Genomic DNA, 27368 nt, shown 5'->3' with positions numbered 1-27368 from the left:
CTGGGATCAAGGACCAAACATTTTCTTACCTGTTGATCAAAAGAATTAGGGGCCACTTAACATTCTGTCATTTACACCTGTCGTTCCAGTATTTTATGCTACTCAAGAATATAGATTTTATTTTGAAGTGAAATTATAGAAAAAATAAAGAATATTGCTTTTAGACTGAGCATAGTGGCTCATGCCTATAATTCCAGTACTTTGGGAGGCCAAGGTGGGAGGACTGCTTGAGGCCAGGACCAGCCTGGGCAACACAGTCACATCCTGTCTCTACAAAAAATTAGTTGAGTGCAGTGGTGCACCCTGTTAGTCCCAGCTACTTGGGAGGCTGGGTGGGAGGATAGCTTGAGCCAAGGAATTCAAGGCTGTGGTTTGAATTCCTGGGACTGTGCCAATACCCTCCAGCCTGCGTGACACAGCAATATCCTGTCTCTAAAGAAAAATAAAAACAAACAAACAAACAAATAAATACATAAACTGCCTTAAAAAACATTAGCCAGGTGTGGTGGCACACACCTGTAGTTCCAGCTACTCAGGAGGCTGAGGTAGGAGGACAGCTCGAACCCCAGATTTGGAGGCTGTAGTGAGCCACAATCACACCATTGCACTCCAGCCTGGGTGACAGAGGGAAACCCTGTCTCAAAAAAGAAGAAAAAATATATCAACTTCAAAAATAGATGCAATGTATATTTAGTAATCTAAGTATCTATGTAAAAATGCTATGTTTGACTCATTGGCAGGTATGAATTCATGGCCCAATGGTCTTTATTAAAAAAACAGCTTTCATAGTACACTGTGGTGATGTCATTTTTCTTTCAGAGGATTATTACTTTTTAAAAGCTTCTTAAAAAGCGTCTTAAATTCCAAGTTAAAGCTGTTACATTCTAACCCAGTCTCAGAGCTGATTGGCTCAAAACCTCTGTGGGCCAGTAATGCTACATTACCCTGGAGGGGCAGGCAGCGTGGGGGTCAGGGAGCTGCAAAGCCAGCCCTCCTACTGGCCAGCACGCACATTCCAGGGGATAAATAGGATTAAGTGCTCTAAAGAGGATTCCTAGCCCTCCCGCAAAGGAGGATCAAACACTCTGGTCTAGTTCTGGAAAAAAAAAAAAAGCCCCAGAGAAGGAGAAAGTGCCAGTTTAAACAGCAGGTGGCCCCATCCCGAGCCTCTGCTCTTCCTCTTACCCCCATCTCTGGATGGCTGGGGAAGAGCCCTTTTCTGCAGGCAAGTGTGCACACTGGGTCCATGAGAGTGGGTTCAATCCGCCCTCTTTGGTTTCCTAAATAGGGCCAGCCCCTGGGTGGCAATGGGAGGTCATGACCTCAAATCTCTTCTAGCTGCTTTTGGGGACAAATGGATAAACTCTGCCAGGAAGCGCTAGCGCGCCTTAGAGAAAGCCCTTTGTATGAACTGCTCTCGGCACACTCTTCTAAATTTAGGCCCCGAAAGATGAAGGTAATAAAATCTGCTGACATCTAATTGCAATTTGTTTCTTGTCCAAGAAACAGACCAACCAACCACATAGAGCCAAACAGCACCCCTCTTCAAGCTTCACTCCACCCCACCCCACTTTTCAAACTGTCCCACGCGGAGAGGGGGCGACACCGGCAGGAGTGGGGGTTTACAGGACTCCCGGTAAAGACGCCCCAACAGCACACGTGTTAACTCATTAACTCGGAGGGATCTGGGGACACTGTGACGGTTTTCTATTAATAGGGAATAAAGCTCCTGCAGACATTAGCGGTAATGCCCTGACCGCCCGCGCAAAGTTAACTCCTCCAGGGCCAGCAAGAGGAAACCGTGTCCTGCCCAGGCAGAAGTGCGCTGGAAACGCGCGTGCCCCCATGCGCACACGGGGTTTTGGGACCGCTCCCCTTGCACAGGCCAGACCCCACACCCATCCCGAGTCTTGTCTCCGGGGAAGGAGATGGGGCGGGCAGGCGGCCGTCGGGTGTCCGTCAGCTCAGCTTCGCCACGCACACGGCTAGGGCCACAGCCGCCAGCAGCACGGCGGCGAAAAGGATGGCGGCCAGGGCCTTCCTGGGGTCGAAGCCCCCCTGGCGCTCCTCCACGGACACAACCGAGGAGGGGCCGGCCCCGACCGTGGACAGGAGCTCGGCGCCAGGCGCCTGCCGGGCTTGCACGGTCCAGCGGAGCACGTTGACTTTCATCTCCATGTTGTCGATCATCTCGCCCACCTGAAGGACCTCGCGCTCCAGCTCGCGCAGGTCCGCGACGTCGAAGTCGCCCTCCGCCTCGAGCCGCAGGCTGCGGGTGCTCAGAGCGCGCGCCGCCACGCCGGAGGAGGCGCCCGCTACGCCCGTGCACACCAGCGGCCGCCGCGGTGCGTGCAGCGGGAACGCGGCGCCCAGGTCCAGCGCGCGTCGCATGTCCGCTTCCAGCAGGTCCAGGCAGCCCGAGAAGGCCACCCAGAGTCGCTCGAACTCCGCGCGCTCTTCGGCGGCCAGGCTCCGGTCGCGCAGCACGGCAGTCAGCCGGGAGCAGGTGGCCACTGCCAGCTCCTGCGCTTTCTGGCGCGTCTTTTGCAGCTCCTGCCGCAGGTTCTGCGAGTCCGCCGAGCCGCCGACGGTGAGCACCAGGTGGTGGTAGCATGCGGTAGTCTTGTTGAGCCCGTCCAGCAGCGCCTTGCACTCCTCCCTCGCCATCGCGGTGCGCTCTGGCGGGGATCGGCCGCCCGCGCCCCTGTTGGCCTCCCCCTCAGCGCGGCAGGACGCGGCCAGCCCCCGTCCAGGCCTCGGGTCGCGCGGCCCGAACGCTCCTCATGGTCCGTGACTCGCTCGGCGCTGCTGCCAACGTCCACGGAACCCGCCCGGGAGCCTCGACGTGCGCCTCAGCGAACGGGGTTCGGAGAGGGAAACCGGTTAGCTGTCTCCCGCCCCTTGTTCGTCCTCCCCAGGCGCTCACACGCCGAGTCTCTGCGCCGCCCTGGCCTCCACGTTGGCTCCCCGCGAAGCTGAGGGTGCGGTCCCCATCCTCTACGGGTGCCGACCCCGGGGCGAGCAGGCGGCAGAGCCCTGCGCTCCGCCTTAGGTGCTGCCAAGGGCGGCCGGGTCGGGTTTCCTAGGACCCGCCCACCCCGCCCGCCCCGGCCGGAGCTGCCATCCCCTGGATCAGGGGTAGGCGGGGCTCCGCGCGGGGAAGTCACGTGTGGGTCGCCCATCCTTCCCTCCTCTTCACCCCATCCGAGTTCTGGAATGTTAGCGCTCTAAAGATCCAACCTGTCCTATTTCATGGATGGGGAAACTGGTAAAAAGAGGGCCAGGCTCCAGCGGAGTTTTTGCCAATGAGGGGACTAGAACCCAGGGATACTGACTCCCGGACCCTGTCAGCGACAGGACGTGGGATGCCCCTCAGGACTGGGCACCTCCGTGCCCCAAAGCGCGCAGTGACTGGCAATCCCAGGGGCTGGGCGCTAACCGGGTCGGGTGCCTCTGCAGCATAGAGCTCGGGTTAGCCCCGGCTTCCGAGCGCGGACCCCACCCCTAGTGTCATCCCGGCTCCCGGCTCCGCCCCTCCTCGTTCTGGGCACGCGCAGTTGCTAGCGCGGGGCGGGGCCAGCTGGAGTAGGAAGCGCAGGGAGCCGTCTGAGCCCCGCCTCCGGTTGGGCTGGACTCAATGATTGCTCTGCTCACACGTCACTCTGGGAAGGAACGGTTGCTCATTGGGCCAGCCATGGCGCGGCTCCGCCCCACGGCAGAGTAGGGGGGCTGTAGGGCAAGATCGCCGTGAAAGGGTGGTGGGCAAAGAGGTCCCAGCCGCGGACCTGGGAGGTGCCGCCGCCGCCCGGATGGGCCAGAAGTGAAGCGATGTAGCCTTTTAAGTAAGTGTCCTCTCGCTGGCCTCCTCCCGCGTCTCCCCTCCCGTGGGACGGTTGCGTCTCGGGGCCCGGCCGCCGGGCAGGGCCCCGAGTGTAAGGGGGGAGGGGCTCCCTGCTCTCCGCAGTCCGCTCCCGGGTCCGCCAGGTGGCCCGCGCAGTCCCAGCCCCCGCGCCCCCAGGTGGGTGTCCCATCCGCAGCCGGCACGCCCTGCCGACTCCGCCCCTAGGGTCTGGAGGAGAGGGAGTGGTCGGCGCGGAGAATGCGCGCTCTGAGCCCCGCTGCGTCGACCCTGGCGGGTGGGGCCGGGGTCCGGGGTTCGGGGGGCTCAGACTTGGCGGGGCGCGCGGTTGTCGCCGCGCGGTTTCCCGGAGGCCTAGGGGCTGGTGGAGGGCAGACGGCGGGTGGGGGTCCTAGCCGCGCGCCGGGCGGTTGTGGTTTCCGGAGGTGCTGAGGGCACAAAGCGGGGAATCCCTGCCTGCCGGCCTCTCTCGGGGCGGGGTCTCTGCGTCCCCCCATGTAAAGATGGCTAAAGTAAAACTCTTACAGAGAGATGTTCTGGACTCTGAGTCTGTTTTCTCTTTTGGTTGAAAATGGACTGCCCCGGAGCGCACGAGCCACGCGGTATCCCCTTGGCCGCCCCTCGAGGTGCAGGGGACATGGACACTTAAACGGCCGTGTTGGGCGAAGGAGCAAGGGACTGGTCTTCACTGAGGAGTTAGAGCATGCAGAGAACGAGGGCTGCTGGCAGTGCTGGAAGACTATGAGGCTGCAGAGAGCTGAGATTTTACAAGTTGCTGAGTTTCATGGAGAGAGGCCCCTATTTTGATTAAATAATGCACTCTTCGTACTGGCCGAAGAGCAGAGCAGTGGATTTTCTTTTTTTAAAACAAACTTCTTTTTTTTCTCTCTCTCTTTTTGAGTCAGGGTCTAGCTCTGTTGGCCAGGCTGGAGTGCAGTGTTGTGACCATAGCTCACTGTATTTTCAAATTACTTGTGTTCCTGGACCCAAGTAATCTTCCCACCTCAGCCTTTGCAGTAGCTGGGACTACAGGCACAAGCTCCTATGCACGACTAATTTTTCATTTTTATTTTTTGTGGAGATGGTGTCTCGATAGGTTGCCCAGGCTGGTCTTGAACTCCTGGCCTCAAGCCATCCTCTTGTCTTGGCCTTCTAAAGTGTTGGAATTACAGGCATGAGCCACCACATTTTGCTGAGCAGTAGCCATTATTGTTTCAAGATCAGCCTGGCATGAGGCCTGGTGTTGAGGTGCCTTGGGGGTCGGAAGCACTGAGCCCCAGGGCCTGCTGTCACCCAGGGGTTCCTCCTTTAACTGGGTGAGCAGTAGGCTGAGTGTTTGCTGCCAGGGCTTGGGTACTCCTGGCCTTGACCATTGCATGGGAGTGCGGGGCGGGGGTGGGGTCTCAGCCACCAACATACTACATAGGGTCGTTCCCAGGGGAATAGTGGTTTTGAGGACAAAATGGGTGGAAAGCTGGGAAACCCATCTTTGGGGATAGCTTTGGGGACAGCAGAGGATGACAAAGCTGCAGAGGTGGCCAGAGGTCAGACAAGCCAAGTCCTGAGTGCCTAGCAGAGAAGTTGAGGGCTCATCTGGTGAGGAGTGGAGGTGAAACCTTTGAGGAATCCTGCAGAGCTCAGCATTGGAAAGATCACTTTGTTGTGTTGCTGGTGGACAGGTGTGAGTGAAATCCAGGGGGCAGATCCAAGAGGCACAGCCTGGAGGCCTTGGGGAAGTGGATTCAGGATGGTGCAGAAACAGAGACTTCTCCTGACCAGCCCTAGGGACAGGAAAGCACCTGAGGCTCTGACATTGGATAGACTTACATTCCCAACTTACACCCAGCCTTGCCGCTTCACCTGAAATAATCTTGGCCGGCAGCTTCCCTGGGAGGGCAGGTAGAGGTGTCTGCAGAGGGCAGGGGGTTAGGGTCTTTGTTGTGCCTCTTTGTGGCCGTTGGACTGTGTCTCCTTCATGAAGACCTGCTGCTAGGTCTTTGTTACTGATGTTTCTGTGTCCTGGTTAGGATTTTTGTGGCATCTGCCCTGCTGGGGTTCTTCCTGTCTATCATTTGCCAGCATTAGGCTGGTATCCAATGACTCCATCCTCTCACAGAAGAGCAGAGGAATGTGACCACGTCATGATAGATACCAAGCCTAGAAAGGATTCAGTCCAGAAGGATCCAGACTTTATTTGTCCTGAAGTTGATTCTTTATCTGAGGAACACTGAGAAGTGGCCCGAGAGCTCCTGCTCATCCGTCCAAGATGCTGGTGCAGGGATGGGTGCATGGTGGTTCTCCCTGTGGTCCGGGAACAGGGTGATGCAGTGGCGTTCGAAGGGGCTGTTGTGCTCCTCCATACTTTCCTGCTCCCTGCATAGTCTCACCCTGATTCCGGTTCTGGGCCTTTTCTCTGACCCTGCTCATTCTGGCTGTCACTGTGTTTGGCTGGTGCTGAGCACTTTGATGGTTTTGGACTTTTTGCCTTTGTGCCTGCTTGGCTATGACCTGGGGCTAGCCTCTCACCTACCCTGGATGTGGGCAGTGGACTTCCAGCTCCTGTGAGAGATGACGTCTCCTTAGGAGCTTGGGCTTCCTCTTAATGCCCCACTATCATTTCGTTCAAGTGGGTGAGCGATTACTCTATGTCTGCAGGGAGGCAGGCGCAGGGCTGGGTGCTTTAATGAGAAGCTTTGAGAAGAATATGGACAGGATCTATACATGTTATAGGCCAGAAGGACACAAGTGACTGTAACAGCATATATTACATCACCACATTGCATCCATTGATATGAAAAATAGATGAATAGAAAGTTTTCCTTCTGAATCATAAATTAGACCAAATGGAGAATACTGCTCATCTGTTGGGAAGTGTTCCTGGCCAGAGGGTTTGGTCAGAGCCCTGGAAGGGTAGGAACAGCCATCACAGTGAGATTTCAGCAGGGAGTGCATCTCTAAGGAGGCTGAATGTTCCATGCTGCATTCTGCTGAGCTGGGCTGCATGCTGTTACCAGATGGTTCCTGACCACCCTGACTTATCTGGGCTAGCAGGACGGTTGAAGACCACAAAACCACGAGTGTGTGCACTGCTGCCTGAAATACTAATTTGAGGCCTTGCCCGGCTCTCCTGTTCATAGAATGACTGCAGATAACTCACAATCAGGGGGTATTTGGTATCTCCAGCTAACTCAACTGGGTTTTCTTTACATTTTCCCCTCATTTGAACCCAGGCAGGGATGAAATTTCTTTAAAGAAGTTCTGTAAGATTCACTTATCTTTCCATGTTATTTTTTTCTTTCTTTCCATGTTATTTTAAAATAGCAAACTAATTGGCCGGGCGCAGTGACTCACGCCTGTAATCCCAGCACTTTGGGAGGCCGAGGCGGGTGAATCACGAGGTCAAGAGATCGAGACCAGCCTGGGCAACAAAGTGAGACCCCATCTCTACAGGAAAATCAAAAAATTAGCTGGGCACGGTGGCGCGTGCCTGTAATCCCAGCTACTCAGGAGGCTGAGGCAGGAGAATTGCCTGAACCCAGGAGGCGGAGGTTACGGTAAGCCAAGATCGTGCCATTGCACTCCAGCCTGGGTAACAAGAGCGAAACTCCATCTCAAAGGAAAAAAAAAAAAAAAAAAAAAAGCTAATTTTTTTTTTTTTCTTTGAGACAGGGTCTCGCTCTGTTGTCTAGGCTGAGTGCAGTGACCTGATCTCAGCTCACTGCAACCTCTGCCTCCCGGGTTCAAGAGATTCTTGTGCCTCAGCCTCGTGAGTAGCTGGGATTACAGGCACACCCAGCAAATTGTATTTTTAGTAGATTTCATCATGTTGGCCAGGCTGGTCTCAAACTCCTGACCTCAAGTGATCCACCTGCCTCAGCCTCCCAAAGTGCTGGGATTACAGGTGTGAGCCAATGTGCCCAGCCAGCAAACTACTTCTTGCAGGTAAACTTGACAGGATATAAAACTGTTTTTTAAGCATTTACCCTTACATAAGAACTCAACTCTGGCATTAAGCATCAGATCATACAATATTATTACCTTTATTTATTTTTTGAGACAGGGTCTTGCTTGCTCTGTTGCCTAGGCTAGAGTGCAGTGGTGCAATCATAACTCATTGCAGCCTCGACCTCCTGGACTCAAGTGATCCTCCTGCCTTAGCCTCCACTGTCTGGGTGTGCACCACCATACCCAGCTAATTTTTTGATTTTCCTGTAGAGATGGGTCTCACTTTGTTGCCCAGGCTGGTCTTGAACTCTGGGGCTCAATCATCTGTCTGCCTCAGCCTCCCAAAGTGCTAGGATTACAGGAGTGAGCCCCTGTACCACGCATATTACATTTTTTTTTTTGAGATGGAGTCTCACTCTGTTGCACAGGGTGGAATGCAGTGGCATGATCTTGGCTCACTGCAACCTCCGCCTCCCAGGAGAATCAAGTTATTCTTCTGCCTTGGCCTCCCGAGTAGCTGGGATTACAGGCACCCATGCCTGGCTAATTTTTGTATTTTTAATAGAGATGAGTTTCATTATGTTGGCCAGGCTGGTCTTGAACTCCTGATCTTAAGTGATCTGCCCACCTCGGCCTCCCAGAGTGTTGGATTACAGGCGTGAGCTACTGGGCTCGGTGTTTTTTTTTGGAAACGGAATCTTCCTGTTGCCTAGACTGGAGTGCAGTGGCATCATCTTGCTTCACTGCAACCTCTGCCTCCTGTGTTGAAGTGATTCTCCTGCTTCAGCCTCCCGAGTAGCTGGGACTACAGGCATGTGCCACCACGCCTGACCAATTTTTAAATTTTTTGTAGGGATGGGTTTTTGCCATGTTGGCCAGGCTGGTCTCGAACTCCTGACCTCAGGTGATCTACCCACCTTGGCCTCCCAAAGTGCTAGGATTACAGGAGTGAGCCACTGCTCCATGCATATTATATATTTTTAACACTAGGACTGAAAGGTTGAGAACAGTGTTGGACAGAGCTCTTTTTTTTGTTCTATTTTTCATGTGACAGCATGGAGGAAAGGACAGAGCTCTTTGAATCTCTACTCCTGGACAGAGGGTTCAGTCTTTAATGACCAAGAAGACAGGTCTAAGATAAAGCAGATGACTTGGGGCTGGATGACAGCAGGCTCTGTCCGCATAGCAGTGCTTAAGAGCCTGGTGTGTGCACATTCTTTAATGTGACCTGCGTGTTTTGATGTGGCATTCAGTGGCCTTCCCTTCCGTTGCTGTTCTGCCCCTTTCTGGCCTCTGCTTGGAGTCTTACTACTTCTCCATCCTCCACCTCATCCCCCTTCCCTGCTGTTTTCTTCTTTTTCTTTTTCTTTTTTTGTGATGAAGTCTCACTCTGTCACCCAGGCTGGAGTGCAGTGGCACCATCTCGGCTCACTGCACCCTCTACCTCTTGAGATCAAGTGATTCTTCTGCCTCAGCCTCCTGAGTAGCTGGGACTATAGGTGCCTACCACCATGCCTGGCTAATTTTTGCATGTTTAGTAGATACGGGGTTTCACCATGTTGGCCAGTGTGGTCTTGAACTCCTGATCTCAGGTGATCCACCTGCCTCAGCCTCTCAAAGTGTTCAGATTATAGGTGTTCAGATTACCTGGCCCCTGCTGTTTTCTTCTCTTTCTGGTCCTCACCTCCCAGCTCCGTTGTTAGTTCCTCCATGGAAGCCCGGCTTTGTCGTCTCATCTTTGGGGTGGAGGTGTTGGTGTTCCTCCAGCATCTTTTCTGAAGCAGAAGGAGTGTCTTTTCCCAGCTTGAGTCTGACCATATTGCATCCTGTTTCTTACATGGCTTTTGTCCAGAGCATCTTTGCTTTTGCAGTGTGCTAGGTAGAACCAACTCTGTCAGAAACTACAAAGAGTTTTTTTTATTCTTGTGACTCTGTCCTGGCAAAATTGCATTATTTCATTGTGGTGGAGATTATCTGGGCTCCAGTAATAAGTGAAATTAACGATGTAAATACCTGAATGGTTGCAGAGGCACTCCTGGGGCCCAGAGAGATTATATGGAGCCATTTTTATGCTAGTCTCTTCTCCCTAGGAGGACTGACTGGAAGCTCACAGGCCTTTTTCATGCAGAACCCAGGGTGCCTGCAGCCAAGACACTTCTGGCTGGACCTGGGGAATTAGGTGTTGGGTCTGTGTGGCTTTCTGTCTTGTGGAGTTTTCCATCTGGGGACATAAAGTGTGACTCTTAGATTGGACATGGTGGTTCATGGCTATAATCCCAGTGCTGTGAGAGGCCGAGGTGGGAGGATCACTTGAGGCCAGGAGTTTGAGACCAGCCTGGGCCACATAGCGAGACCCCATCTCTGCTAAATGAATGAACGAATGAATGAATGGCTCTTGTCTAACCTTGACTCAGCCAGCTGAATCTCAGTTTCTTCATACTTGTCTAGAGTTATTGTGAGCATTAAAATAGGATGAGGGCTGGGTGCGGTGGCTCATACTTATAATTCCAGCACTTTAGGGGGCTGAGGCAGGAGAATCAGTTGGGCAACATAGGGAGACCCCATCTCTATTGAAAATTTTTAAAAAATTAGCTGGGCACAGTGGCTCATGCCTGTAATCTCAGCACTTTGGTAGTCCGAGACAGGAGGATTGCTTAAGTGACATAGTGAGACCCCATCTCTACCAAGAATAAAAAAATTAAGGGGGCATGGGTGGCTCATGCCTGTAGTCCCAACTACTTGGGAGGCTGAGGCAGGAGGATCACTTCAGCCCGGGAGCTCAATGCTGTAGTGAGCTGTGATTGTACCACTGTACTTCAGTGTGAGTGATAGAGCGAGACCCTGTATTAAGACAAAGGATAAGGACTGCACTGTGGCTCATGCTTATAATCTCAGCCCATTGGGAGGCCAAGGCAGGAGGATCACTTGAGGTCAGGAGTTTGAGACCAGCCTGGGCAACATAGTGAGACCTATTTGTACAAAAACAAAACAAAACAAAAAACTCAGGCTGGGCCAGGTGGCTCATGCCTGTAACTGCAGCACGTTAGGAGGCTAAGGTGGGAGGAATGATTGAGGACAGGCATTTGAGGCTGCAGTGAGCTATGATTGTATCAGTGTATTCCAACCTGGTCAGTAGAGTAAGAACCCAACTCATAAATATATGAAAGTAAGTAAGCAAAGATGAGGATGCATAGAAGTTATCACAGTGCCCAGGACAAGGACTCTCCCAAATGGTGGCTGTTTTTTATCATTAATCCCAAGGAATTGAATTCATCATGCAGTTGTATATGTATAGTGTTTTCCCAAGGAGGTATCCTGGAACACTGTTTCATAGTGAGAGAGTAGTTCCTGTTTCATATTTCATTCATCTAATTGTATCAAGGATACATTTGCTTATACTTTTTTTTTGAGACGGAGTTTCGCTCTTATTACCCAGGCTGGAGTGCAATGGCGCGATCTCGGCTCACCGCAACCTCCGCCTCCTGGGTTCAGGCAATTCTCCTGCCTCAGCCTCCTGAGTAGCTGGGATTATAGGCACATGCCACCATGCCCAGCTAATTTTTTGTATTGTTAGTAGAGATGGGGTTTCACCATGTTGACCAGGATGGTCTCGATCTCTTGACCTCGTGATCCACCCACCTTGGCCTCCCAAAGTGCTGGGATTACAGGCTTGAACCACTGCGCCCGGCCGCTTATACTCTTTTTAATAGTTGCTGATTTTCTCCTTTCAATGAAGAAAGAAGTCCCCAGGCTCAAACTTAGCATCTAATGAGGTTTTTTTTTTTTTTTTTGAGATGGAGTTTCGCTCTTGTCACCCAGACTGGAGTGCACTGGCACAATCTCAGCTTGCTGCAGCCTCCACCTCCCGGGGTCAAGCTACCTTGAGTAGCAGAGATGACAAGCATTAGCCACCATGCCCAGCTAATTTTTGTATTTTTAGTAGAGACAGGGTTTCACCACGTTGGCCAGGCTGGATTTGCCCACCTCGGCTTCCCAAAGTGCTGGGATTATGAGGTTTTAAATAACATTAATTACGTTTATAATTTTCAACTTTAAGATGATCATCTCTTCTTTGGAAATGATAACCTTTTTCTATTTAATGTAGTAATAAGATTTCTTTTTAAAATAAATTTTAGGCCAAGTGTGGTGGCACATGCCTGTTGAGCCAGGAGTTCAAGACCACCCTGGGCAACACAGCAAGACTTCATTTCTACAAAAGTAAACAAAAATAAAATAAATGAAATACATTTTTATAAAGACAATAAATTGGCCGGTGGCTCACGCCTGTAATCCCAGCACTTTGGGAGGCTGAGGCAGGCGGATCACGAGGTCAGGAGTTTAAAACCATCCTGGCTAACATGGTGAAAACCCATCTTTGCTAAAAATACAAAAAGTGACCAGGTGCAGTGGCTCACTCCTGTAATCCAAGAACTTTGGGAGGCCGAGGTGGCTGGATCACCTGAGGTCGGAAGTTCAAGACCAGCCTGACCAACATGGAGAAACCCCATCTCTACTAAAAATACAAAATTAGCTGAGCTTGGTGGCCCACGCCTGTAATCCCAGCTACTCAAGAGGCTGAGGCAGGAGAATCGCTTGAACCCAGGGGACAGAGGTTACAGTGAGCCGACATTGCGCCACTGTACTTCAGCCTTGGCGACAGAGTGAGACTTTGTCTCAAAAAAAAAAAAGAAATCTGATCTCCTTTTATATGCCCATTTTGTAGGCACCCTATCTGAGAGTTCATTGACACAAAGAAGCAAACCAGGGACAATGAGGAGTGGCTGTAGAATGTTTCATAAAACATGCAAAGCACTGGTTCACATTAGTTAGCAGCATGGAGCAGTTTGCAGACAGCAACATCCTTCAAACAGCTTACTTCCTAAAGTGAGTTGAACATTGACTTGTAATTTGGATGTTCACACGTTTCAGTCATGAATTATGGAAGGGTACACTCTGGCTTCAGAAGTCCTAGTTCTGATGGAAGTGGTAGGTGTGTTCCATACTGATTCTTATTTTATCTTTATAGTGTGACTGATGTAAGTCCATTTGGCTTTTGCTTTTAGAAGATTACCTATAATAAGCAATCTAATTTTAGCAACCCCATTCACAATAGCAGCAAAGTCTATAGAGAACATATAAATAGTCTAATAAAAGTCATATATGATCCTTATGGAAAAGTTGGAGGACATAGAAGAAAGCATTCATGGAAAGATACACCGTGTACGTGGATGATAAAATTCATAATGATAGGGCTGAGTGCAGTGCCTCACACCTGTAATTCCAACACTTTGGGAGCCACGGTGGGAGGATCACTTGAAGCCAGGAGTTGAAGACGCCTCGCGAACATGGTGAAACCCCTTCTCTACCAAAAAATATACACAAAAAATTAGCCGGTGTTGTGGCATGCATCTGTAGTCCCAGCTACTTGGGAGGCTGAGGCATGAGAATTGCTTGAACCTGGGAAACAGAGGTTGCAGTGAACCAAGACTGTGCCACTGCACTCCAGCCTGCGCGACAGAGACTCTGTCTCAAAAAAAAAAAAAAAAAAAATTCAGGCTGGGCATGGTGGCTCACACCTGTAATCTGAGGTCAGGAGTTCAAGACCAGCCTGGCCAACATGGTGAAACCTTGTCTCTACTAAAAATACAAAAATTAGCTGGGTGTGGAGGTAGGCACCTGTAATCCCAGCTACTTGGGAAGCTGAGGCAGGAGAATTGCTTGAACCCAGAGGCAGAGGTTGCAGAGAGCTGAGATCACACCATTGCACTCCAGTGTGGGTGAGAGAGTGAGACTCTGTCTCAAAAAAAAATTCATAATTATAAAGATATTCACTCTCCAGTATATTAATTTAGTGGAGGTCCAATAAAAATCCTAATAGGATTTTTCATGTAATTGACAAGCTCATTCTGATTCATTTGATATTGTAAAGGACAAGGAATAACCTTTGGAGAACAAGCAGCTGGGAAGCCCTTCTCTGTGAGATAGTAAGCTTTATTATGAAGCTGTAGCCATGTAAAATAAATGTTCATATGTGGTCTATCCCTGCCCTGTCTAGTGTAATAGCTGCTAGTGGCTATTCAGCACATGAAATGTGGCTAGTATGAATTGAGAGGTTCTGTAAATATAAAATGCATACTGGATTTTAAAGATTTAGTAGAAATAAAAAATGTAAAATATATCATTAATAATTTTTTTTTTTTTGAGACAAGAGTCTCACTCTCTCACCCAGGCTGGTGTGCAGTCGCCTGTTCTTAGCTCATTGCAGTCTCTGCCTCCTGGACTTAAGTGATTCTCCTGCCTCAGCCTCCCAAGTGAGCCGAGATCGTGCCATTGCACTCCATTTTTGTATTTTTGTAAAGATGGGGTTTTGCCATGTTGCCCAGGTTGGTCTTGAACTTGTGGAGTCAAGCGGTCCACCTGTTTCAGTCTTCCAAAGTGCTGGGATTTCAGGCATGAGCCACTGTGTCTGGCCATCATTATCATTATTATTTTTGGGGGATGGATTGCTCCGTTGTCCAGGCTGGAGTGCAGTGGCACAATCTTGGCTCACTGCAACCTCTGCCTCCTGGGTTCAAGCAATTCTCCTGCCTTAGCCTCCCAATTAGCTGGGATTACAGGCACCTGCCATCATACCCAGCTAATTTTTGCACTTTTGTAGAGATGGGGTTTTACCATGTTGGCCAGGCTGGTCTTGAGCTCCTGACCTCAGGTGATCTGCCGGCGTTAGCCTTCCAAAGTGCCAGGATTACAGGCATGAGCCTCTGCACCCAGCCAGTAACTTTTAAATAATGATCAAGTCAGGCTAGGTGCAGCGACTCACACTTGTAATCCTGGCACTTTGGGAGGCCAAGGTGGGTGGACCACTTACGGTCAGGAGTTTGAGACCAGCCTGGCCAATATGGTGAAACCCTGTCTTTACAAAAATACAAAAAAATTAGCCTCCCAGCTACTCAGGAGGCAGAGGTTGCAGTGAGCCGAGATCATGCCATTGCATTCCAGCCTGGGGCACAGAGCAAGACTTCATCTCAGAAAGAAAAGAAAAGATCAAGTCAAGTGCATTGACATATACCTATTGTTCCCGCTACTTGGGAGGCTGAAATGGGAGGATTGCTTGAGGCTGGGAGTTCAGGGCTGCAGTGAGCTGAGATCGTGCCTCCAAATAGCCATTGCACTCCAGCGTGGGCAACATAGCAAGACCCCATCTCTAAAAAACAAAACAAACAATGGTCACATGTTTAAAATATAATATTTTGGATATATCAAGGTAAAATATATTATTAAAATTAATTGCAGCCTATTTTTTATGTGGTACTAGAAAATTTAAAATGACATTTATTTCTATGTAATATATACATAATCGTATTTCTCACATGTGACAGTGAGACCCTTGAAACACAGTAGAGCCTGGAAACAGGCTAAACATACGTGGGATCTTGAAGTATGACAATGGTAGCATGATAACCTGCGTGAAAGGGATAGAACGTTCAAACAGTGATGACGACACTCTTGGCTTACTATATGGAGAAGTGTAATTAGATGCTCGATTGATAGCATGTACAAAAATAAATTCCAAATGGATTGAAGACCTAAAAATAGAAAACTTTAATATTTTTAGAACTCATGAGGATGATTTTTATGGCTTTGAAATTGGAAAGGACATGGTTTCAGGTAGCCTTTGCTGTAAAACTAACCAGCCCAAAATGTACTGACTTCAGATTGCCACGGTTCATTACTTCCCACATCGTGTGAGCTGAGTGGGTAGTTCCTCTGCTGGTCTCACCTGGGCTCCCTCAAGGGGCTGTATTCTGCTGGTGGATTGGCTGTGCTCGCTGGGCCACCTGGGCCTTGCTCTTCAGACCCCGTGGCCTTTCATTGTGTGGGCTTCTTCACAGCATTGGGATCTTGGGTACCAAGAGGATGTGTGGAATCTGCAAGGCCTTACATATGTGTATATGTATGTATATTCATTTACTTTTCTTATTCCTTGAGTGTACTAAGACTTTTTTTTTTTTTTTTGAGACAGACTCTTGCTTTGTCACCTGGGCTGGAGTGCGGTTGTGTGATCTCGGCTCCCTGAAACCTCTGCCTCCTGGGTTCAAGCAATTCTCCGGCCTCAGCCTCCCAAGTAGCTGGGATTACAGGTGCATGCCACCATGTCTAGATAATTTTTGTATTTTTGTAGAGATGGGGTTTCACCATGTTGTCCAGGCTGGTCTTGAACTCCTTATCTCAAGTGATCTGCCTGCCTCAGCCTCCCAAAGGCGTGAGCCACTGTGCCCGGCCTACTCTATTTTCTGATGGGGGAATAGTGAAGTCACTTTGCAAAAGACCTGCCAGAGGATAGACATGCCCATTACAGATTTCCTAAGGCCCAGAAAGCACTGACCTTAAAGGTAAAGAATGTCAAATCTGATTATTATTGACCCTTGAACAATACGAGTTTGAACTATGTGGGTCCACTTACATGTGTTTTTTTCGACCAACCTCAGGTTGAAAATACCATATTCACAGGATGCAAATTTGTGTACGTGGAGGGCTGACATAGATGTGTGAGTTCCACAGGCCCAACTGTGGGATTTGAGTCTGCGTGGACTTGAGTATACAAGGGGGTCCCAGAACCAAATCCCACGAGTACACTGAGGGATGACTGTCCATTTACATCAAAACTTCTGGCCAGGCACAGTGACTCACACCTGTAATCCCAGCGTTTTGGGAGGCCGAGGTGGGAGGGTTGCATCAGGCCAAGAGTTCAAGTTCAGCATGGGCAACACAGCAAAATCCCGTCTCTACAAAAAATAACAAAATAGCTGGGTGTGGTGGCGCATGCCTGTAGTCCCAGCTGCCCTGGAGGCTGAGGTGGGGGGTGGGACACAACTTGAGCCCAGGAGTTCAAGGTTATAGTGAGCTACGATCATGCCACTGCACTGCAGCTCTAGGTTGGGTGACAGTGTGAAATCTCGTCTCAAAATAGGTAAATAACAGGCAAACTTCTATTTCTGAAAGCACCCATTTGACAAAATGAAAAAGCAAATTACAGACTAGGAGATGGTGTGAGTGTATATGTATGTGTGTGTGTGTATGTATATATATATGTATATGTATATATTTAGACAGCATCTCACTCCATCATGCAGGGTAGAGTGCAATGGCGTGATCATGGCTCATAGTGGCCTCAATCTCCTGGGCCCACGTGATTCTCCTGCTGCAGCCCCTGAGTAGGTGGGATTATAGACACGCATCACCACACATAGCTAATTTTTAAAAAAAATTTTTGTAAAGATGGGATCTCGCTATGTTGCCTAGGCTGATCTTGAACTCTTGACCTCAAGGCGATCCTCCTACCTCATCCTCCCGAAATGCTGGGATTACAGGTGTGAGCTACCACACCTAGTCTGGGAGATGATATTTAGAACTTACTTTAGTATACACATGAGTAAAGAACTATTAATCCTAAGAAAAAGGCCAACAATTTAGTAGGAAAGCTAGCAAAAGACATGATAAAGCAGGTTATATAACATAAACAAAGAAATTTAGTTCATTTAATTAATGAACCAATGAAAATTAAAAACAGTGGGATAAGACTTTATACTCACAGACAATCTCAGCCCGTGCAGGCTGCTGTAACAAAACACTATAGACTGGGTGGCCTGAAAATGAAAGAAATGTGTTTCTTACAGTGCTGGAGGCTGGGAAGTACAAGGTGAAGATCTTGCAGGTTGGGTGTCTGGGGATGGCCTGCTTCATAGTCAGCTCTCTGTTCTCTGTAACCTCACGTGACCCGAGGAGCAAAGGAGCTCTCCCAGGCCTCTTTCTTTCTTTTTTTTTTTTGAGACGGAGTCTCCCTCTGTCACCCAGGCTGGAGTGCAGTAGCATGATCTCAGCTCACTGCAACCTCTGCCACCTGGGTTCAAGTGATTTTCCTGACTCAACCTCCTGAGTAGCTGGAATTACAGATGAGCATCACCACGCCCAGCTAATTTTTGTATTTTTAGTAGAGACGAGGTTTCACCATGCTGGTCTTGAATTCTTTGAAATCTCAGGCGATCCACCCACCTTGGCCTTCAAAAGTGCTGGGATTATAGGCCTGAGCCACAGTGCCCAGCCACATAAGGGCACTGATGTCATCCATGAAGGGCACTGATCTTATTCATGAAGGCTCTACCTTTGTACCTAGTCACCCCCCAAAGGTCCCACCTAGCGGGTTAGGATTTCAATATATGAGATTTGGGAGGACATAAACATCTAGATGATAGTGCAGACTAACAGAATTTTTTTTTTTTTTTTAACCACTAGAGAAAAACACAGAGCTTTATTATTCTCAACACCAGCAGCAGCGATCTCTGTAGGACAGGGGAGTGAGTTCTGTTGACTGATAGGCATAGGTGGCTCCTACTTGCCGGCGATAAGCAGATTCCTCAGGACCACGATGACTGAGTCCCCAGGCAGGAATATCTTGGAGATGTAGCGGTGTTTGTTGACTGGCTTGGCCTTCTTCTTGCCCTGGCCGCTCTTGGGTACCTCTGTCCACATCTCCTTCACGTTCTCCAGCACCGTGTTGCAGTGCCTGTGAAAGGCTTTCACGCGGCCCAGGAGTTTCTCATTGCTGCAGCAGTTGATGAGCACTTGGGTGTTGTTCTTGACAGAATGAGTGAGCACAGAGAGTGGACCCGTGTTAAATTCCTCCTCCTCTCGCTTCTGCAGCTCCTCTGGGGTCATCTGACTCTTGCGCTTGTTGAAGAGGCTCATGTTGGTCACTAAGCTCTCGGTTCACTCCGGTTTCCTCCGTGTTGCTCGACTAACAGAAATTTTATTATTTTAATTTTTATGGAGATAGTACCTTGCCATATTATCCAGGCTGGTCTCCAACTCCTGGGCTCAAGCAGTCCTCCTACCTCAGCCTTCTGAGTAGCTGGGACTACAGGCATATGGCACCTCACCCAGATAATTGTTTTATTTTTGTAGAGACGGGGGTTTTGCTGTATACCCCAGTCTGGTCTTGAACTCCTGGGCTCATGGGAGTCCTCCTGCCTCAGGTTCCCAAAGTGCTGAGATGACAGGCATGAACCACCACACCTGGCTTCTAGTTTATTTCTTAAAAGAAAATCTGAGGCAAACATTGCAATACGTGACGATTCCTTAATTCTGGTCTAGGTTTGCATTATTACTCAGTACTTTACCTTGTACTAAAATATTTCATTGAAAATACATGAGTATCTTGAGAATGTCACAATTTTGGTCATGTAGGATGTTCTAAAAATAGTCATTTATACTTTAGCCAGGAATTTAACAAGATTTTCTGAACATAATTTATACATTAGCCAATAAATAGGTCATCTTGGAAGTGTTGGGTTATATTTGAGATTTCCTGGTGGAGTGAGTCTGTGGGAGAAGAAAATTGCATGTCATGAATCCTTTTGTTTTTTTTTGAGGATGCTCTTTAGAAATTGTCAGATGCAGGCTGGGTGCGATGACTCATGCCTGTAATGTCAGCACTTTGGGAGGCCGAGGTGCGCAGATCACCTGAGGTCAGGAGTTCAAGACCAGTCTGGCCACCATGGAAAAATCTGACTTTACTAAAAATAAAAAAAATTAGCAGATGTGGTGGCCACACCTATAATCCCAGCTACTCCCGAGGCTGAGCCAGGAGAATCGCTTGAACCCGTGAGTTGGAGGTTGCAGTGAGTCGAGATCACGCCACTGCACTCCAGCCTGGGTGACAGAGTAAGACTCCGTCTCAAAAAAGAAGAAAACGCCAGATGCAGACTTTCCTATGTTACGTAAACTTGCAAATGGCCATTCACTGCTTTCCCCTCCCTTGTTGCAGGAGATTTGCTCTGACCCCTCGGAAGTCCATATGGCTCTGTATGATGAAGACCTCCTGAAAAATCCTTTCTATCTGGCTCTGCAAAAGTGGCGTCCCGACTTGTGCAGCAAGGTGGCCCAAATCCATGGCATCGTAAGTGCACTGAGCCTCAGGGGTTGTCCTGAGGCATGAATGGTTCCAAACACGTGGTAGACTAAGGCCCAGCTTACCAAACTTCCAGCAGTACGCTTGGTCTGTGAGTAAGCATCGAGGGGCCCCCATAAGCCTCTCCCTCCAGGAAGCCCCTTGGGACTGCAACCCAGACTATAATCCTTTCTCTGAACTCCTGGCCCCACCTGTGACTAATTGTGCCCTTTCATGGAGCACCCCAGTGATACTCGGTCTCAGGCTGTGGTGCTCACCTTTGTCTCTCTTGTTTCTCTCTTGCCTATGGGGGTCTTCTCCAGGGCTGAAATTAGTTGCTCCTTGAGTTCTGGTCTGTCTGGGAGGTGGGTGCTCACCCTCATGGAATAAGGGACCGAGTAAACAAATTCATACACTGCTTTGAAAGGTTTTTCCAAAGGGAAAACACTGTGATGAAAGGACTTTTCTGGTAGAGGCCACAACCTCAGAAGCCTCCAGGGGCAGCCAGGTAACAGGAATAAGAGAAACAGGCAGGAGACACTGTTGCCTGTCATGGTGGGGGCATCTGCCTGGATGGAGGACGGGCCCCGCATTGTGGGTCTTTCCAGTTCTTGGGTCAGTGAACTTGGCAGGCATCCTATGTAGACAGCACTTGGGACACAGTGTCCTGGGTTCACTTGTGTCGTCTGTGGCCTCCGCTTGAGGAGTCTTTTGCCTTCTTTTTGTCTGTTGTCCCCTACTCTCTCTCTCTTTTTTTTTTGTTGTTGAGACAGAGTCTTGGTCTGTCGTCAGGCTGGAGTGCAGTGGCGCAATCTTGGCTCACTGCAACCTCTGCCTCTGGGATTCAAGCAATTCTTCTGCCTCAGCCTTCCAAGTAGCTGGGACTACAGGTGCGTGCCACCATGCTCAGCTAATTTTTGTGCTTTTAGTAGAGACAGGGTTTCACCATGTTGGCTAGGATGGTCTCAACCTCTTGACCTTGTGATCCACCAGCCTCAGCCTCCCAAAGTGCTGGGATTACAGGTGTGAGCCACCGTGCCTGGCCATCCCCTACTCTCTCAAATGGGCATCCACTTCTCTTATCCTGTGGGGTGACTTTACTCAGGTATGTGAGGTGGCCGAGGATTTGAACTGAAGGAGAAGTCAGGTGGGCTGAGTGTGGCTTCAGGTTTTCAGCTGCCTCTCAGGGACACTAGAATTGACTTTCATTTATTTTTATTTTTATTTATTAATTATTTTGAGACAGAGTCTTGCTCTGTGGCCCAGACTGGAGTACAGGGCATGATCTCGCCTGACAGCAACCTCCACCTCCCGGGTTCAAGTGATTCTCCTGCCTCAGCCTCCTGAGTAGCTGGGATTGCAGGCGTGTGCCACCACGCCTGGCTAATTTTTTTCTATTTTTATAGAGATGGGGTTTCACCCATGTTGGCCAGGCTGGTCTTAAACTCTCAACCTCAGGTGATCCGACCACCTCGGCTTCCCAAGGTGTTGGGTTTATAGGCGTGAGCCTCTATGCTTGGCCCGGAATTGACTTTCATTTTGCCCAGGCCAAGCTCTTCCAACAGAAACTAGATTTCTTTTCTTTTGAGACAGAAACTCACTCTCTCGATTAGGCTGGCGTGCAGTGCCAAATCTCGACTCACTACAACCTCTGCCTTCTGTGTTCAAGCAGTTTGCCTCAGCCTCCCGAATAGCTGGGATTACAGGTGCTAGTCACCATGCCCAGCTAATTTGTTTGTATTTTTAGTAGAGACAGGGTTTCACCATGTTGGCCAGGCTGGTCTCGAACTTCTGGCCTCAAGTGATCCACCTGCCTCAGCCTCCAGAAAGAAACTAAGTTTCTTGACATCTTTTCCAGTTTTTATGATTACTTTTGTGATTCATACTTCTTTACCACAACCTTCTTACTTTAGATTTTAGAAGTCAAAAAGTTCGTTATTAAAAAAATTAGAGAGTATAGCTCTTTTTAAATAAAAATGTCATAAAATTCGCCAGAGACATTCATTGTCATCTGTTCATTTCACAACCATTATTATTTTTTTAACCATTATTATTATTATTATTTTTTGAGACGGAGTTTCGCTCTTGTTACCCAGGCTGGAGTGCAATGGCGTGATCTTAGCTCACCGCAACCTCCACCTCCTGGGTTCAGGCATTTCTCCTCCCTCAGCCTCCTGAGTAGCTGGGATTACAGGCACACGCCACCATGCCCAGCTAATTTTTTGTAATTTTAGTAGAGACGGGGTTTCACCATGTTGACCAGGATGGTCTCGATCTCTTGACCTTGTGATCCACCCGCCTCAGCCTCCCAAAGTACTGTGATTACAGGCATGAGCCACCGCGCCCGGCCCCACAACCATTATTAAAGGCTGCTGTATGCAAGATACTTTGCTTGATGTGGGGATTCACCAAGAAATAGGAACATACATTACTATCTTTTTTTTTTTTCTTAAATAGGTCTTGCGCTGTCCCCCAGGCTGAGCTAGAGGGCGGTGACCTGAACACGGCTTACTGCAGCCTCAAACCTCTAGGCTCAAGCAGTTTTTCTGCCTCAGCCTCCCAAGTAGCTGGGACTGCAGCCTATGCTGCCATGCCTGGCTGGTTTTTATTTTTCTGTAGAAATAATAAATGTTGACCAGGTTGATCTTGAACCCCTGGCCTCGAGTGATCTTCCTGCCTTAGCCTCCCAAAGTGCTGGGATTACAGGCGTGAGCCGCCACGTTCGGCCCTAGATCACCATCTTTCTCCTCATGGAGCTTAAATTAGAGTGTGAGAGATGGGCATTCACTGGGCGAGTGCATATGAATTACTGTGGTGGTGAGTGTCGCAGCGGAAAAGTACAGGACGCAGAGCAGGCGTGGATTAGGAAAGGCCTGGCTGTAGTGCTGGAATATTTCCTCCCTGTCTTCGTTGTATGATATTTTAAACTACTGTCTAGACAAGTGCGTATTTTCACATATATCTTTATCTGGCTTTTTGGAAGTGTCATGCTGTGCGTAGTTATTTCTTTGGAAGCTCTTTGGGGAAACTGTCTTGCTCAGCATGGTGTTACTGAGCCTTGGTGACTGTCACTTGGGGCTTTTCTTTCTTTTTTTTGGAGACAGGGTCTCTATTGCCTAGGCTGGAGTGCAGTGACACAGTCAGGGCTTACTGCTGCCTCTACTTCCCAGGCTTAGGCAATCCTCCCACCTCAACCTCCTGAGTAGCTGGGACAATAGGCACACTCTACCATGCCTGGCTAATTTTTGTAATTTTTTTTTTTTTTGAGATGGAGTCTCACTGTGTCACACAGGCTGGAACACAGTGGCTCTGTCTCAGCTTGCTGCAACCTCTGCTTCCTGGGTTCAAGCAATTCTCCTGCCTCGGCCTACTTGCTCCTGCCTCAGATGCCCACCACCACGCCTGGCTAGTGTTTGTATTTTTAGTAGAGACATGGTTTCACCATGTTGACCAGGCTTGTCTTGAACTCTTGACCTCAAGTGATCCACCTGCCTTGGCCTCCCAGAGTGCTGAGCCACCATGCCTGGCCTAGCACAGGAGTTTTGACCTGCTCCATTTCCAGCCTGGCGGTGGTCCCCTACTCTTGGGAGGTCACCAAATTAATGCCAAACTTAGTGTGGAAATACAGTCAGCATAGCTCACGACATCCTAGAGCTCCTGGGCACCAACAATCCTCCTGCCTCAGCCTCCTGAGTAGCTGGGATTATAGGCGTGTACCAGCATGCCTGGCAACCTCACTGATTCAAGTTCACCAAACAAAGCCGAGGAAGACCAGAGGCTCACTGCTGCCCTTTGTGGACTCAAGCAGTTCCTTGTAGATATGCCTTGGATCTCAGGAGGAGCTGGAGTGAGGGTCTGGGGTTCTGTGGGGATCCCACAATGCAGAGCCTGAGAAGAGTCTCTATCCTCCAGTGTCCCCAAAAGGAAGGCGACAAGGGAGAAAAGTTCATTTAAAATCCCCCTTTTGCTAAAGTGGACTTGAGTGGGATCCCATGACTTGTAACCGAAAAGCACTTTATTGGCCAGGCACGGTGGCTCACACCTGTAATCCCAGCACTCCGGGAGGCCGAGGCAGGCGGATCATTTGAGGTCAGGAGTTCAAGACCAGCTTGGCCAACATGGTGAAATCCCATCTCTACTAAAAATATAAAAATTAGCCGGGTGTGGTGGTGCATGCCCGTAATCCCAGCTGCTCCGGTAGCTGAGGCATGAGAATCAGTTGAACCCTGGAGATGGAGGTTGTAGTGAGCCGAGATTGCACCACTGCACTCCAGCCTGGGTGACAGAGCAAGTCTCTCTGTCCCAGAAAAACAAACAAAAACTCCTGATCAGTAGTGGGATTGTACCTCTGAATAGCCACTGCACTCCATCCTGGGCAACATAGTGAGACCCCATCTTTAAAAAAAGAAAATTCATAAAGAATCAGGGAGGCCAGCTTCTCAGCAGAAATCAGCAGAGTGCAGGAGTTGGTGTCACTGTCACACTGGTCAGGTTTGCTGGCCCACGCCGGCCCCCTCTCGTCTGTGTGATGAGGGACGTGGGCCCACCCCTGTCCAATCTGTAGTCATGCTCTACCCATGTTTATGGATTGAAAGAAAAAGTCAAATATCCTGATGGTCTCCAGGAAAATGCCATCCTTTCTGTCACCTCTGAGGAATCCCTGTGGCTTTAGCACTTGAATGCCAAATATCTTTCCATGAATTTTGGGCATTGTACCAACTTTATTTCATTTTTAGTATTTTGATAGAGATAGAGATGGGGGTCTTGCTATGTTTCGAGGCTGGCTGTGACCTTGTACCAAGTTTGACTGCCCTTGAGTCTGCCTTGGGGATCAGAGTCCTTTATTAGGCTCCAAAAAATGTAAAATCACCACTTATAAACATGAGTGTCCCACAGAGTGAACAGGACCACACTTCTGTGTCCGGACCACCTCATCTCTGTGTGGCCCGGCAGCAGTGTGTGTGGAGCCGCTGAGGGCATGGCTTGACTGCTTCTCCTTCCCCCGCCCCCGCCCCCGCCCTTGTCCCTACCCTGGCCCACCCCCACCCAGCCTCGTCATCAGGCGCCTTCCTTCCCAGGTGCTCCTTTTGTGGGAATGACCCTATATTCAGGCAGGTGTCTTCTTCCTGCCCTCCTCTCCTCTCTGATTGGACAGTGGAGGTGCCTTCTGTGCTCACCCAAATTTCAAATTTCAGTCTCAGAGGCCGGTGACACCCCCACTGCTTCTAAAAGTCACCGCTGCGCTTAAAACTATCCGGCTAATTACACACCTGCGGCGTCCTCAGAGCAGGCTGGGCAGGTCTGCGTCCCTGGGCCTCTAGTGCAGGGTTGAAAGTCCTCCAGGCTTTCCAGGTGCAGCAGGGGACCTGCCCATTTGCCTGCAGGAAAAACAACAATTTCAAAAGAGTAATATTAAGGTTGGTCCTTTTATTGAGATGTCTGATTTAATGGGGTAAGTAGGCTCTGGGGGTTTAGTTTGGGAGCCTAGGACGTGTTTTCTAAGCCTCAGGAATTGACTTTCATCCAGGTTAAGGGTACTGAGACCCCTGCTCCAGTTCTCAGGAATTATTTAGTATAAATGATTCTAACACGCCGTGGCCATCCACTCTGCCATGCCAGGCACCATGCCGGGTTTCAGGGTTACTCGATCAGTGGGGAACCTGGCACGCCTTCAGGGAATTCCAGAAACAGGCCATTTGTAGGCCAGAGGAATGAGTGTCAGGACGGAAGGCAGCGTGGGCAGCTGTGGAGTGCCTAATCCAGCCTGGGGAGGAGGCAGGAGGGCGCCCTGGAGTAGGTGCCACTCATGCAGATTTTTGCTTTTTATTTGACTTTTCTTTCTTTCTTTTGAAATGGGGTCTTATTTATCACCCAGGCTGGAGTGCAGTGGTGTGATCTTGGCTCACTGCAAACTCTGCCTCCTGGGCTCAAGTGATCCTCCTGCCTTAACCTCCTAGGTAGCTGGGACTACAGGCATATAATACCATGACTGGCTAATTTTTGTATTTCTTGTAGAGATGGGGTTTTGCCATGTCACCCAGGCTGGTCTTGAACTCCTAGACTCAAGTGATCCACCTGCCTTGGCCTCCCAAAGTGCTGGGATTATAGGCGTGAGCCACCACACCTGGCTTCTTTTATTTTTCCCCATAAAATGCAGCTTTTAGTGAATTTAGAGTGATTGTGCCACTGCACTCCAGCCTAGGTGACAGAGTGAGACCCCGTCTCAAAAAGAAAATATATAGAAATAATAATAATTAGTAGTGCAGCTAACCATGGTCTTAAGATGTAAATATATCATGTTCAAGAAACTGTGGGGTAAATCACTGTGTAATCTAAGTATATAGCATATAAGAATGCACTCTTTGGTGGGGCATGGGGGCTCATGCCTGTAATCCCAGCACGTTGGAAGGCTGAGGCAGGTAGATCGCTGGAATCCAGGAGTTCGTAACCAGCCTGGGCAAAATGATAAAACCCTATCTGTACTAAAGAAACAAAAAAACAAAGACAGAAATGAAACAAAAAAATTCACCGGATATGGTGGCACACGCCTATAGTCCCAGCTACTTAGGAGGCCGAGGTGGAAGGATCACCTGGCCCTGGGAGGCAGAGGTTGTAGTGAGCTGAAATCGCGCCACTGCACTCCTGGGTAAGAGAATGAGACCCTGTCTTCAAAAAAACTAAAAAAAAAACCCAACAAAGAAAAGATTAGAAGGAAACCATCATCCATATATTCATGTGTGTGTGTTTTTTTTAAAAAAAAAAAGACAGAATCTTGCTCTGCCATGGTGCAATCTCAGCTCACTGCAACGTCCACCTCCTGGGCTCAAGCACAGCCTCCTGAGTAGCTGGGATTACAGGCACACACCATCGCACCCAGCTAACTTTTCGTATTTTTAGTAGAGACTGGGTTTCACCATGTTGGCCAGGCTGGTCTCAAACCCTGAACTCAAGTGATCCGCCTGCCTCAGCCTTTCAAACTGCTAGGATTACAGCCTTTCAAACTGCTCAGCGTGCACCACCACGCCCGGCTAATTTCTGTATTTTTAGTAGAGCTGGGGTTTCACCATGTTGGCCAGCCTGGTCTTGAACTCCTGCCCTCAAGTGATCTGCCCGCCTTGGCCTCTCAAAGTGCTAAGATGACAGGTGTGAGCCTCTGTGCCTGGCTGTGTTTCTTTTTTGAGTGGTGGGAGAATGTGTGGTTTCTTACCTTCCCTTTTCTGTACTTTCCAAGTGCTCCTTTCTTTGTCTGGACTTGTCCCTGAGCCTCTGGGTCCTTGTAACTGCAATGTTGAGAATAGAGAGCGAGCCTGGGGCTACTAGCTGTGGGGGGACCGAGTGAATGTGGGAAGGAGCCACCTGCCTCCACATCTGAAGGTGGAGAAGGCTTTGTGCGGTTCTCCTCCCTCTGCCTGTGGTAGGGCGAGGCTGCTTCCATCACAACAGCAACAACAAGAGCAGCAACAGCAGATTAGCTCAGCTGGCAGCCACTGTGGCCGTGTTGGCAAGGGACCTCGGGCGTTCTCTGTGCCAGCAGGTCTCTGTGTCCAGCTGGGGCACCTTTGGGCACACTCTGTTCTGTCGAGGTGGGAAATGGCACATCTCTGTAATGTTCCCCCG

At 49.4% G+C, this 27368-nt stretch overlaps 2 protein-coding genes and 1 pseudogene across 20 annotated transcripts in view; 1 reads left to right on the top strand and 2 right to left on the bottom strand.

Annotated features, from left to right (window-relative positions):
- Window positions 1-741: 741 nt before the first annotated feature.
- RGS9BP (regulator of G protein signaling 9 binding protein) lies at window positions 742-3060 on the bottom strand. The gene has a single exon (XM_078362107.1). The coding sequence runs from the start codon at window positions 2665-2667 to the stop codon at window positions 1960-1962; it is 708 nt and encodes a 235-aa protein (XP_078218233.1). The 5' UTR covers window positions 2668-3060; the 3' UTR covers window positions 742-1959.
- Window positions 3061-3712: 652 nt separating this feature from the next.
- The window catches only part of ANKRD27 (ankyrin repeat domain 27), a 72043-nt gene continuing 48387 nt past the window's right edge, over window positions 3713-27368 (top strand). For 13 of the 19 annotated variants that reach the window (XM_035287273.3, XM_078362099.1, XM_078362097.1 and 10 more), the window contains exons 1-2: window positions 3713-3842; window positions 19629-19760. In XM_035287273.3, coding sequence (XP_035143164.1) covers window positions 19659-19760 — 102 coding nt within the window. In that variant the 5' untranslated portion in view covers window positions 3713-3842; window positions 19629-19658. Of the gene's footprint in view, window positions 3843-15827; window positions 16198-19628; window positions 19761-27368 lie in introns of all 19 variants that reach the window. The other 6 variants (XM_078362100.1, XM_078362098.1, XM_078362095.1 and 3 more) reach the window with 2 other exon arrangements.
- Window positions 18194-18595, bottom strand: LOC108589610 (small nuclear ribonucleoprotein Sm D2 pseudogene; annotated as a pseudogene).

This window comes from Callithrix jacchus, chromosome 22, assembly GCF_049354715.1.
Source record: "Callithrix jacchus isolate 240 chromosome 22, calJac240_pri, whole genome shotgun sequence".
Classification (NCBI taxonomy): Eukaryota; Metazoa; Chordata; class Mammalia; order Primates; family Cebidae; genus Callithrix; species Callithrix jacchus.
The sequence above is the reverse complement of the archived record's forward strand: the minus strand, read 5'-3'. Positions and strand labels throughout refer to the sequence as shown.

What these genes read in the sequence shown, in the direction of transcription:
- RGS9BP (XM_078362107.1), bottom strand. Translation starts at nt 2,667, where the DNA reads ATGGCGAGGGAGGAGTGCAAGGCGCTGCTGGACGGGCTCAACAAGACT.